This window comes from Lissotriton vulgaris, chromosome 7 (assembly GCF_964263255.1).
Source record: "Lissotriton vulgaris chromosome 7, aLisVul1.2, whole genome shotgun sequence".
Classification (NCBI taxonomy): domain Eukaryota; kingdom Metazoa; phylum Chordata; class Amphibia; order Caudata; family Salamandridae; genus Lissotriton; species Lissotriton vulgaris.
The window spans coordinates 1,364,888,753-1,364,903,005 of record NC_141695.1 but is presented as its reverse complement, the minus strand read 5'-3'; the positions used below and the strand labels follow the sequence as shown (position 1 = coordinate 1,364,903,005).

The 14,253-nt window shown below is 46.0% G+C and overlaps 1 protein-coding gene across 6 annotated transcripts in view; it reads left to right on the top strand.

Annotated features, from left to right (window-relative positions):
* Positions 1-14,253, top strand: part of LOC147703710 (cardiotrophin-1-like) — a 238,109-nt gene that overhangs the window by 180,565 nt on the left and 43,291 nt on the right. For 3 of the 6 annotated variants that reach the window (XM_086928952.1, XM_086928949.1, XM_086928948.1), the window contains exon 2: positions 11,851-11,983. The exons of the other annotated variants lie outside the window; for them this stretch is intronic. In XM_086928952.1, coding sequence (XP_086785078.1) covers positions 11,950-11,983 — 34 coding nt within the window. In that variant the 5' untranslated portion in view covers positions 11,851-11,949. The remainder of the gene's footprint in view (positions 1-11,850; positions 11,984-14,253) is intronic. 6 annotated transcript variants of the gene reach the window in all.

The window sequence follows — 14,253 nt, the reverse complement described above, 5'->3', positions numbered from 1 at the left end:
GCCCCGCTAGCTCCTGGACAAACGAGTCCACTGCAAGAGCCCCCACAGTCCTCCTGTGATGTGTCACCCGCGGAGCGGCTGTCGCAAGCTCTGAAATAGCCGCCAGTGATGGTGGGAGGGTCTAAAGGGCTGACTCTGCCCTGCTGGCTCCTGGACACACGAGTCCACTGCAAGTGCCCCCACAGTCCTCCTGCGATGTGTCACCCGCGGAGTGGGTGTTGCGAGCTCTGAAATAGCCGCCAGTGATTGTGGGAGGGGCTAAAGGGCTGACTCTGCCCCGCTGGCTCCTGGACACACAAGTCCACTGCAATTGCCCCCACAGTCCTTCTGTGATGCGTCACCCCAAAGAAGGTTGTTAAAAGGAGAAAGATGATTTAGTGATCCTAAACTTATTGTGAAAGTGATGAGACATACTGTAGTTTTGGAAAATGGTAACATTTGGTACACAAGTCATCTTGCACTTGCAAAGTCTAGAAAGGATGAGTGGAAGGGTAGCAGTACTCCTTTCAGGAATTATTGGTGGTTTGACTCCACCAACTCCATGAGTAATGAAAGTGACTTGATGCCAGATGAGAAATCTGGCAATGTTCAAGAACGTGAGGAACTGGAAAATGCTTTTCATGTACATATGAGGAGGAAGAATGATTCTCAAAGTAGAGTGTACGGGAAAACTTCTTTTAGATTAGTAAATAAACCTAGTAAATTGAAGATGTTTGTTCGTGGTTAACTTTTATTTGTTGTTTTAATTTCTTTTATAAGAGGGAGATGTTTAATATTGGGGTTCTCGGTAGTGTGTATTAATATGTAGAATGTATACTTGTCGAAGTTCGGTGTTCTCTGTATTTAACAGGAGAAATTAGAATGTATGGGGGCATTCTTGGTGAGGCTTTGCTGTGCAGTCATCGGGTGGACTCCTGGGGTTGACACATTAAAGGAACATTCCTGCCTGGCTTTGTGTCCATGCCTCTTTCTTTGGAGTGTAAGGATACTAAATGCACCTCCACTGAATCACTATTGAAAGCCGGGGACCCCTGTCTAAGACATTTCTATGATTTAAACCTCAATAAAATACATACAACTCCAGAAACAAGTGTACATTAAACAAATGCACTAAATATGAAATATTTAATTTACCATATATATATCGGCTCAGTAATCCCTCCCCGCAATGACACGCATAACACCGCCATCTGACCCACACACAACGCTGTATTATACTGCCCTGGATGGGCTGCTAATCATCTCAGTGTAACTAACGTGATGGTATACTAAAACCATTTAGTATACCATCACGTTAGTTACACTGAGATGATTAGCAGCCCATCCAGGGCCGTATAATACAGCGTTGTGTGTGGGTCAGATGGTGGTGTTATGCGGTGACATAGCCCATTCAGGGCTTTATAGAATGTGAACCAACTTGATTATTTAATCTTTGGATGCTTACTGATTGTGGGTATCCTATCAATTGTGATTTGAAGATATTCTCATACTATGCATATCTCGCCATATTTCCAATAAGATATAGACCCATTTCAAGATGGCGGACACGGATTTACCTTGTGTCCTACCTCTATGTCTAGCTTTTATGACACGGGATGGTTAAAATGTATTGTGTTTGCCGTGTTTCTCTGTCTCATTACTGAGGAAGGCCGAGTGCCGAAAGCGCGTTTTTGTGAGAATTAAAACATCTGTGAACTTACCCTGAGAGTGCTGCTGCCTGTTTTCCCGTGCCATTGCAGGGAGGGATTACTGAGCCGATATTGTTGTCGAGTGCACCCCCGACTGGCAGGCACCAGCCAAGGAGTGCGACAGGCAGGTGCAAGTGGAGTATATATATATATATATATATATATATATCGAGATTCACTCCCATAGGAAAGAACCGAAGGGACACAGGCGGGGATCCAAAGACAAAACCTTTATTTCAGCACATCGTTACAGCAGGGACACTGTGTGATGATGTCTGCACCTACACACACTTTTGCCGAGATCGCCAGCAAACCATTTTCAGTTTCCAAGAGCCAGCAGTATAACACTTACCTGGCTGCCAAGATGGTGCATGCTGGGAAACGCAGTCTATTGCATCAGGCTGCGTCAAAGTGTTCAGGAAACCAACCGGTTCTGATGGGCTGCTAACCAATGGCAGCAAGATGGATCATTCAAAAGTAACAGGAAGCAGTTTTCAGTGAAAGGGCATTTCATAAAGGGACTCCTCCCGAAACGCGTCATGCCGCCTGTGCTGAAATAAAGGTTTTCTCTTTGGATCCCCGCCTGTGTCTCTCCGGTTCTTTCCTATGGGAGTGAATCTCGTCTTGGATCTAATTTTCACGCAAGCCCTGTGCGTGATTGGGGGACCCGTCTCGTTTATGGCCTGGGTTCAAGGGCATCTGCTTGCAGTCTTCTCTTTTCTGCCAAGGTATTGGCAAACCCAGACCCCCGCTAAACCAAAGGATAACAGCAGCGTTGTTGCATCTGCAACCAGTGACTTCACAAGAGGGGCAAGCCTACTTAAGCTAGTCTCTAACCACTGTGGAACTTTGGAATCAAGCGGTGAGACGTCAAGGTGGCCCGGGAGAAACCTCGTTACAGCAGGGACACTATGTGATGATGACTGCACCTACACACACTTTTGCCGAGATCGCCAGCAAACCATTTTCAGTTTCCAAGAGCCGGCAGTATAACACTTACCTGGCAGCCAAGTTGGTGCATGCTGGGAAACGCAGCCTATTGCATGAGGCTGCGTCAAGGTGTTCAGGAAACCAACCGCCAAGAGCCGACAGTATAACACTTACCTGGCAGCCAAGTTGGTGCATGCTGGGAAACTCAGTCTATTGCATGAGGCTGCGTAAAGGTGTTCAGGAAACCAACAGGCTCTGCTGGGCTTCTAACCAATGGCAGCAAGATGGATCATTCAAAAGTAACAGAAAGCAGTTTTCAGTGAAAGGGCATTTGATAAAGGGTCTCCTCCCGAAACGCGTCATGCCGCCTGTGCTGAAATAAAGGTTTTCTCTCTGGATCCCCGCCTGTGTCCCTCCGGTTCTTTCCTATGGGTGTGCATCTCATCTTGGATCTAATTTTCACGCAAGCCCTGTGCGTGATTGGGGGACCCGTCTCGTTTATGGCCTGGGTTCAAGGGCATCTACTTGTAGTCTTCTCTTTTCCGCCAAGGTATTGGCAAACCCAGACCCCCGCTAAACCAACGGATAACAGCAGCGTTGTTGCATTTGCAACCAGTGACTTCACAAGAAGGGCAAGCCTACTTAAGCTAGTCTCTAACCGCTGTGGAACTTTGGAATCAAGCGGTGACACGTCAAGGGGGCTGGGAGAAACCTCGTTACAGCAGGGACACTGTGTGATGATTACTGCACCTACAAACACTTTGGCCGAGATCGCCAGCAAACCATTTTCAGTTTCCAAGAGCCGGCAGTATAACACTTACCTGGCAGCCAAGATGGTGCATGCTGGGAAACGCAGTCTATTGCATGAGGCTGCGTCAAGGTGTTCAGGAAACCAACCTGCTCTGCTGGGCTGCTAACCAATGGCAGCAAGATGGATCATTCAAAAGTAACAGGAAGCAGTTTTTAGTGAAAGGGCATTTGATAAAGGGACTCCTCCCGAAACACGTCATGCCGCCTGTGCTGAAATAAAGGTTTTCTCTTTGGATCCCCGCCTCTGTCCCTCCGGTTCTTTCCTATGGCAGTGAATCTCGTCTTGTATATGGATATAAACATCGTGATCAAGGGAGCTTGACTCCCAAAACGCGTTGATGACATTGCTGTAACTATAAATAAAGAAGCCTAAGAAAACGATATTCATGAGTGCCTGGATGATTTCCTTAGGAGCGTATCTGGAGTTGGAATCTTATTTTCAATATAGATATATATATATTTCATCTCAAAGTGCCCTGAAGCAGCGGGAGCGCACACTACGGGGCTCTTTACCCTCCGGTATTTCACCTCATGCTGCTTGCCTTCTGACTGCCCTCAAAGTAACATCAAGCCGACGCGTTTCGAGGCTCTCTGCCTCTTCTTCCTGGGCTATTACAAATTCACACTGAGAGCTCACCTCTTTTTCGTTCCTTCTTTTATTTCTCGTTTCCCAGTGAACATTTCATCAGTTCATTCGTCACATGGCATTCTGGGAAAATGAGTTCCATGAACTGATGGGAATGTTTACTGGGAAACGAGAAATAAAAAAAGGAACGAAAAAGAGGTGAGCTCTCAGTGTGCATTTGTAATAGCCCAGGAAGAAGAGGCGGAGAGCCTCAAAACGCGTCGGCTTGCTGTTACTTTGAGATATATATATATATATATATATATATATATATATATATATATATATATATATATATATATATATATATATATATATATATATATATATTACCTACTGGCGGTCGCCAGTAGGTATATATAGTTAGGATTTTTTCTCTATGGGATTTTTGAAAATTCTATGTCTAATAACTTTGGCGTTTGTGGACGGAATTGGCTGAAATTTTCAGGAAAATGGAACATTTTGTTTCTGAGCAGCCCCTGACAATATATATATATATATATCTCCTACCGGGGGTCGCCAGTAGGTAGTTATAGTTAGAACCTTGTTTCCGTAGGAAAAGCATTTTTTGACCTGCCAATAACTTTTGCGCCGTTTTATGAATCTTCATGAAATTCTCAAAACTAATAGTTCACTCAGGTCAGCTCCTGTCTTGAACGTTTCGGGGTGATTCGTCAAGCAGGGGCCGAGAAAAAAGGGGGGTCCCAAAATGTGTTTTCCCCATGTTAATTTCTAAAGGACACTTTAGACACGGCCAAAGCATGAACTGCTAAATAGAATTACTCCAAATTTGGCAGAGAAATGGCTCTTGGTCCAGAAGGCACACTTTTTTTTAGATGGTGTAAATCCGTTCAGTAGTTTTTGAGATAGTTAAAGATTTACAAATATCGATATTTGAGAATTGTGTGCTGAGCCCTCCCGAGCATGAGCTTGCCTTTGATTGGCTGGCAGCACTTCAAACCAGGAAGTGTTGGCAGCCATCTTGTGACTCAGTACCGAGGGAGAAGGAAAAAGGTGAGAGAAACATTAAAAAAGAAGAAAAGGGGGCCGGTTAAAAACACCCTGACCCCCGAGGCGTGGTCAGGGGTCCCACAGAGACCCCCAGGCCCCAAAAAGCATTTTTTTGTACATTTTCGACTGTAGTCTCTCCGGGTGTGCGAATCCGTTGGAAATGCTTTTTAAAAAACAAAGTGTAGGCTCCTGTGTTTTGTTTTTAAAGTCCCTGGGTGGGCTAGGTCCTGTGGCAATCCTGATTTATGTAACAGGGGCCCACGGGGACCCCCGAAGCCCTTGGGTCCACCACCTCCCTGTGGCTTTATTATTTATGGCCGGGGGCACGCAGCCCCCTCGCAACCCCGGGTACCACCAACGCCCCAGAGCTTTTATAAAAAAATGTGGTGGCGGCTCCTGTCACCACACGCTGCCCCGGGGACCTCCATCTCCCCAGGGCATCCGTAATTATGTTTGGGGGTGCCTCGTTGACTCCCCCAAGGCCCAGAGACTGCAACCTCCCCAGGGTTTAAATATAAAGAAAGTGTGGGGGGCTCCTGCCCCTCCCCACACTACCCCAGAAACCACCACCTCCCTGGGCAAACTTTATGTAAATAAGGGGATCTGTTGTGGGCCCCCGCACCACCACCTCCCCAGGGCTAAAATCAGTTGGAAGGGGGGCAGCGCACCCCGTCATGGAGCCCTCAAATGCACTGGGGACCGCCACCCCCCAGGGCTGACTCCTGTAATGTCCCGGGGTGCCCACCCCCGGGAATTTGCTATTTGCTATGAAGAGGGTGGGAGAGCGGCTCACGCCCTGGCATAGTAAACACTGCTTCACTTCATGGAAACGAGAGCAGGAAACCCAGGGGATGAAGTCACCCAGCCCAATAGTAACCCAAGGAAGGGGGCCACGCGACAACCCTCCTGTAATTTTTTTTAATTAGAAAACATGAGCCTCAGGAGGGGGCCCCCTTCCTGTTTTTTTATTTTTAAACACTGGGTCAGGCCCTGGGGGATGAAGTCCCCTGGGTCCACAAACTATTAAGGGAAGGGGAAGCAGCTGATAGGGTTTAGAGGGGTTTCAGATATAAAGGGCGCTCTGCCTAGGGTAAACGTTACCGTCAAATAGAGAAACAGTGTCTAAGAGCGTGGTGCGTGAAGAGCAAACGGAAAAACCCTAAACCGTTCAATGAAAATCAAAGACTTTCGCAAACTAAACACAGCAATGCTCTCGCAACCACAATATGGTGTCTAACAAAAAACAAAAAACACAGTAATAGCAATAAAGTAGCAAGCAACGGCAGATCTTTGTGTTTTTAATCTTTCCAAAAGTCGTTTTATTGGGTCCACATTCAGCCGACACGTGTTTCGTCGTGTTTCAAAGTGGAGTCAACACGACTCTTCAGGGCTAGTTAGATAGACCCAGACATCTAAAGGTCGATGCCATACGTGCGCGATGTTGGTAAATGGATCCTGTGTATATATTGACGGTTTATTCAGTATCTTATATATCCAAAAACCCTGTATCCGGGTTTGATGCGAAAGATGAGAAAGCTCAGTTAGCGGTTGACGCCCAGTAAGGCTCGTCAGTACCAAAGTGAAACTAGACACGTGTAAGTGTCTAACTGTACCGGGAGGGGATCCACATTAAAGTCTAGACCTTGGTTTCGGTTCGGTATCCTTGTAAGTGTAACGAACTGTGGCTCTGAATCCCTCCTCTGTTAATTCCCGGTCGCCGTGTTCCAAGAACAGGATCCATTTACCAACATCGCGCACGTATGGCATCGACCTTTAGATGTCTGGGTCTATCTAACTAGCCCTGAAGAGTCGTGTTGACTCCACTTTGAAACACGACGAAACACGTGTCGGCTGAATGTGGACCCAATAAAACGACTTTTGGAAAGATTAAGAACACAAAGATCTGCCGTTGCTTGCTACTTTATTGCTATTACTGTGTTTTTTGTTTTTTGTTAGACACCATATTGTGGTTGCGAGAGCATTGCTGTGTTTATTAAGGGAAGGGGGCACAAGCCCCCTTTCTAACAACAAAAAGAATAGTTGGCATCTCGCCGGAGGCCCCGCACCCTTCCTCCACCACTCTGCAAACGTACCTCATGACGCATTTTAAGTTGAGGTATTAAGTCCCCTTAAATCCTGAGGATCCCTGGTGGCTATCTAGCCCACCAGGTACCTCCAGTAAGCCCAACACAGTGGGATTGCTGAGAGGTGGTCTGATGCCACGCTCCTTTTTACACCACTCTGCTAACGTGCCTCTTGGCGCACTGCTGGTGGGGAAAAGAGGTCCTCTTGTGTCCTGAGGACCATAGAACTAAAGTGGACTTCATCCCCGAGCAGCAGTGTGCCAGGAGGGGAGTTTGCACAGTGGTGTAAAAAGGTTGCGTGGCCTTGGACCACTCTCCACAATCCAGCTGTGTGGGGCTTACTGGAGGCTCGTTTGCAGAGTGGGGCGCGTTGTGGAATGAAGTCTACTTTAATCCTGAGGGACTTTGGGGGCCAAGTACCCCTCCTGGTACCTCCTGTAAGTCCTAGGCTGTGGAATTCCTGAGTGCTGGTCAGAGGCCCAGGCCCCTTTCTGCACCACTCTGCAAAGGTGACTACTACGTTACAGTTAGAAATTAGCATTTAAAAAACCTTAGCAATTAGAAATTCACTGACCAAACCATAGGTTTCAGGGACGTTATAGTTAGAAATTAGCATTTTAAAAAGTGGTATAAGTGATACCAATCGAACAGTGGTTAGGCCTAGGGCCTAGGGAATCGCTGGGAGCAGTCGGGACAATCAATGCTGAAGTCGGGAAAAGCCTGCGGGATTCGGGTGCAACGCTTAAAGCACACACATGCACCAATGTTAAGTCAATGGTGCGTAAAAGTTACACAGATAGAGTTTTAGGATACTTCCGCTGAACCTAGATGGACAAAACTTTAGACACAGACCCTAGAGGTGTGTACCAGTGTGGGAACACCGGCGTTGGAATGTTAACTCACCCACAGGAAGCGGGTGCATAGGGTCGAAGTGGCGTTGGGTTTCGTCACGCAGGTTCTTGGTGCTTGAAGCTGAAGATGCTGCAGGCGATGTGAAGGAGAAGTGTCCAGTGTGATCCAAGGGTGGATCAGAGTAGAAAAGTACCTGAAAGCAGAGGGGACAGAGTCTGGGTCACGCAGCAGTGACCAGGGTGGCAATCAGGTGGTTGTCGAGGAGCTTCTCTCCGCTGCCACGTGGGCATCTGCGACGTCCAGGAGCGGGTCATGAGCTGTCCCACGCAGGCTCTCACCGTCGGCGCTGACGGCTTCAAGATCGGAGCAAACAACACTTGGCAAGAGCAATCCACGCAGGACTGGAAGATTGCTTCTCACTCGGACCAGGAGGGTCAGAGCGAGTGCTCCTTTTCAGAGGAGCTGGTGCAAGTCTGGAGCAACCAGAATCGCAAGCCGTATTTAGGTTTTCGCCGGCACAGGGGCCACAAGCCAGCTTGCTAGTGACCGGGCCAACGTGTCGAGCCAAAGAAAGCAGAAGGGCCCCACGCAGCACTCATCGAGTGTAGAGGGGTGAGCTTCGGTGCAAGAGTTGCTCAGGGTTGGGGCTTCTCAAACCCCGGTGTACAGCTTCGAGGGTCACTCGTGGGCTGCACGGTCAGCATCTCGTGGTCTTTTCAAGATGGCGTGCCCCACGCTTCCAGTCGCCTTCACGGGTCTCAGCTCTGCAGGGACTGTGGATCGGGCTGTAAGAAGGCAGGCAAGCTTGATCTCATCGATCTCTGTCACTCGAGTTCCGGCGGGAACTGCAACAAAGCAGACATCGAAGTGCTGAATGGTGCCTGTTTGCACAGGGTGGTCACTCCTTGACCACAAGGGAGATTCGTCAGTCTTCTACGTTGAGTAGGAAGTCGAAGGGTCCAGAGTTTTGTTTCAAATGTTTCATCAGGATAATCTGAGTGCGTTGGCACTGCTCCCATTCTTATACCAATCTAGGGGGCTGGATTACCTGCTAGGTCCCCTCCTATGGGTGGGACCCAGGAAGGCGGTGGGTACACCCCTTTCCTTTGATCCAGGCCGTGCTGGGACAAGGGCTGGTGTGCCCCAGAACTGGTTTGGCCGGATTATGCAAGGGGAAGCCTTGTGCTCCCCAGGCAGTGTCTGGTTTCTTTCAAACCTTCCTGCTACAATCCACTATCTCCTATCTGGGGTGGTGTGACACCTCCCTGTGACAGGAAACCCTTTGTCCAGGCCTCCTTGGCTGAGTTTCGGTCAGCTGCAGGAGGTCAGACTCGTGTCTGTGGCAGAAGCATCCATTTTGTGGTGCTGAGGCTCCTTTTAAAATCAACCGCGTTTTAGCAAAGTAACATGTTGTCTCCCTCTAGAGGGGTGGAATGCTACCCCCGTCGCCAGAACTGGCGAGGGGGTAGTATTTCAAATCGTATGACACCTTACACGACATGTTTTGATAAAGCCAAACCAAAGTTAACATATAACCGCGAGGATTATAATGCACTTAAGAGTATACGGTATGGCATTATCCCTGAACAGCTTAGGGAATTGGTCCCGACAGCTGCAGACAGGCTCCGCTCATGCTAGAGCACCATCTCACATAAAACCAAGCACTCTGCCTCCAGGATTGTTAAGGCCTGCCATAGGAGTGACTGATAGGTATATATGTGTCCAGTTAGGTTTAGATATAGGCATACTACATCTAAGCAAGGGGTGATTACACCACCTTGCCCCAGCTGCGTGATCAGCCAGTTGTGTCAATTTTCGATAGCCAGCCAGGGGTGCCAAAAGATATGCTGCAGCCCCTGGTAGGCCTTGGATGCACCTATTCCCTGGGCACCTATAGTGCTCTGTACAGGGGCTGATAAGTTGGCTCAAGCCAATCTAGTTATGCACCTAGGGTACATGGAATCCATTTTACATAGAGAGCAGATAGCCTGGGGCCCTGGTTAGCAGGGAACCAGGCCAACTAAGTCGAAAACCAGCTAAACACAAGGCAAAAAATCTGGGGTAACCATAGTCAGGTAGCCACCTTCCTACACTACCTTTGTAGGCATAGTTAGAAATTATCATTTAAATACCTTTGCAATTCACTGAAAAAAACATAGGTTTCAGGTAAGCCATAGTTAGAAATTAGCATTTAAAAAAACCTTAGAAATTCACTGAAAAAAACATAGGTTTGAGGGATGTTACAGTTAGTTGGACATTTCCCTAATACCAAACAATAGAAATTCCCCTGTTATAGTTAGTTTAGCTAACTATAACTCACGCCCCCGGAATGCACTGCTGATGATGTCACATATTACATCATTCATGACATGGTCAGTGACATCACTGATGACATCAACCACGTGAAAATCTGATCCACTTCCTCACACTGTACTATAACCTTTGATATACCCACTGTACCAGTGACTAGATACACACTCACTGATTCCTAAGTCTACATACACATACATTCATTCACCCATAGAATCATTCATAGATGTAGTCACTCATCAATACAACACTATCATAAGCACTCATACATCTATACAGACACTCACGCACCACCACTCAGCCAGAGATACTCACAAACCTAGTCAGTCATGAAAGAATCAATCACACTTCCATTTACTGACCTATACAGTTATACACACACCACATCAGTTATTCAAACAGAAACAAATACATACTTACTCTTTTCTACAATCCCTGATACAAGTACACATTCATTCATGCAGCCACTCTCACAATCACTGACTTTCATGTATAGTCATTTATATACTTTAACTTTCACATACACTGCCTTTTAAATATGTAGTTACTTGGACATGTAACATTGAGCCATCCATTCTCTCACCAACACACCATACACACACACACTGATACAGCTGTTTCCACATGCACTCTTGAACCCGTACACACAGTGAATCAACCATTCAAGCATCTATGCACAGACTCCCACATCTCCCACGCACCCATACAGATACTCAGACAACCAATCAATAACCCATTTAGCTACTCACAAACCCATGCAACCGCTTACACACCAACTGACAAGCGAAACTGTGTGAATGTCTGTATCAGTCACTAACCTGTGCATTCAGTAAGACACATATAATCACTCACTTAAACAGTCAGTCACATACCTACTAAATTCTCCATCCAGACACTTATACACCCACTCATTCTTCAATACACCTTGGCATATACATACTACATATTTAAACTTTATAGAAATACACATTCACTAGATGATGTCATCAGTGATGTCATTTGAGATGTCATCAGTGATGTCACTGACCATGTTATGAATGATGTAATATTTGACGTCATCAGCAATGCATTAACTACAACCTGGGAATTTCTATGGTTTTGTATGAGTGAAATGTCCAACTAACTATAACGTCCCTAAAACCTATGTTTTTTTCAGTGAATATATATATATATATATATATATATATATATATATATAAAATTCGATATTTTAATCGGAAGGTTAAAGCTTTTCAAAATTAATATTTATTTCTAAAAGACCAATCAATACAAATGACTCTAGCACATCAGTTTGTCTTTTTGCTTCTAATGCATGTACTTTTTTTGGCAGCGCATTAACGGTGCTTCATTTGAGGACATCATTCATCCATACTACTGTTTGCTGCACTTGTGCTTCTCCTACAAATCAAGCTAAGGATATCAACTTACTTTTTAGCCACCAATTTTAAATTCCTTCATATTCACAAAGTTTTTTACATATTATTTTTGCCTTTTTATGTGTATATTATTAACCAGCTAGTAATATTTATTTATTTTTTAGGTTGAAGGTCCCCTGAGTAGGCGTTACGGATCCCAAGGGATCGGCAGACCATAGGTTAAGAATCACTGCAGTAAAGGCAAGAGGCCTGTCTCATCTGGAATGGCTTATGTGCTGTTGAAGTGCACCAAAGCAGGTATTCTGATAGTAGACTACCTTTGTGAGTGGGCATCCCAATTGAGTAGACACAATGAGCTAACCTTCTTAAAAGTTAATCTGAGTCAGGGGAACTGCAGAAGTTTAAGCTCAGTTTGTATACTTCTCACCCGTTAGAAGTTCTTAGTGAGTAGAGTTCCAATCCTCAGTTGACAAACCTAGTCAAATTATGTACTAGTTAATTAGGTAGATTTTCTTTTTTATTAGACCTAGACATGGGGGCCCTCACAAAGGGATGGTCAGTTGGCTCATTCTACACCTGGCATACCGCTTTTAAGACCCTGCCCACTGTCTGCAAAAAATGATCAATAGACTTTAGAAAAAGCCTGTTTATTATTTTTTTAAAGGCTGTTACAGATGAGCATACCACTAGATGGCACCAGATCCTGGAACTGCTGTGCCTTGGCCTTTTCCTGGAGAACACTGCTGATAAGAAGCAAGTTGGCCAGGGCTCTGCAAAAACACCCAAATAACCCTAACTAATCAGTGACTAAACCTACACAGTCTACAGAGTGGCAGGATGAGTTTCTCTGTGATTAAGCTTTTCTTTAAAGCTAACGCATCTACAGTAGGACTATGTTGACACGTTTCTTGTGTGTGATCTATCCGAGTGCAGTAGTTGAGTCAGATTATTAGCAGGGCATTGTTGGCCACCACCTACCAGGCCCACTGAAGCAACATGTGTAAGTCTCTCCGAAGACCTGCTCATTTCACAGGAAGAACCTGGTGGTATTTAAAGGATTTCCATGGAGGTTCTAGGTGGGTAACGCTAAAGGACACACCCTTACCAGGTATATATATATAAGACCAGTGCCTCCTCCTCATCGAAAAAGGCACGGCACACTCCGGAGTTCAAGGGCAAGGGTTTCATTAAAAATATATGTGCGTGGCGCTAGCAGCCCCCTTGAAACGCTAAGGCAGACCCGTGTCAAGCCTTCCAAATGGCTCTCATCAGTGCCTGTTCCTGGGTCTCTGCGCTCTCTGTGCTGGTTGAAACGAGGTGCAGGTGAGTGGTAACTTGCTCCTTAATGCTGTCATCATGCTCCTCCTCCAATGGGCGGTATCTTGACCACTGGTGCTTTCAGCCCGCCAAGCAATGCATGCTGGTAGATATATATATATATATATATTACCTACTGGCGGTCGCCAGTAGGTAGTTATAGTTAGGACCTAGTTTCCATAGGAAATCCACAACATTCTATTTGAAATAACTTTGGCGCCGATTGACGAATCCAAGAAGATGACCTGCTCAGTTCCGCTCCTTCCCTGAAAGTGTGGGGGTGATTCGTGAAGCAGGGACCAAGAAAAAAGGGGGTTCCTAAAATGTGTTTTCCCCATGCAATTTTCCATAGGGAACTGCTGAACGGAATTACACCAAATTCGGCAAAAAGGTAGAGTTTGGTTCGTAGATTGTGCTTTTTGTTAAATGGTGTAAATCCGTTCAGTAGTTCCTGAGAAAATCAAAACTAAAATCATAGATATATATGCAAAGTTGTACCATACGCGTACTGTCCGAGGCCTTTTTGTGTACCATTACGAGCACGAGCTGCATGCTAATTGGCTGTAAACTGTCTGTCAACACTCCAAGCCAGGAAGTGTTGGCAGCCATCTTTGCCACACCCTGACCCCCTAGGCCTGCTTAGGGGGTCCCACAAGGACCCCCAATGCCCAAAAAATGTTTTTATTTTTTTTTTTTTTAATCGCGGGATATGCGTAGGGTACGCCGATAAAAAAAATTACGCATTGCACCACTCTGCAAACGCCGCCCCCTGGCGCGTTTGCAGAGGGGGAACTAATTCCCCTTGAGTACTGGGGGTCCCTGGGGGCCAACTAGCCCACCAGGAACCTCCAGTATGTGCCAGGGGGCTGCGTTGCAGAGAGGTGTAATGAGGCCATGCTGGACACGTTAGGAATTCGCATTTAAAAAACCTTAGAAATTCACTGAAAAAACCATAGGTTTCACACATGTTATAGTTAGCTGGACATTTCACTCACTCAAAACCATTGAAATTCCCCTGTTATAGTTAGCTCAGCTAACTATAACTCGCGCTCCCGCAATGCACTGCTGATGACGTCACAGATTACATCACTCAAGACATGGTCAGTGACATCACTGATGACATCACTGATGACATCTCAAATGACATCATTGATGACATCATCCTTGATCATGAAGTTGAGCTGCTCAACGAGTACACAGACTGAGGCAACACTTTGTCTTGAGAGGTGTGGGGATATTGTTGCCAACGT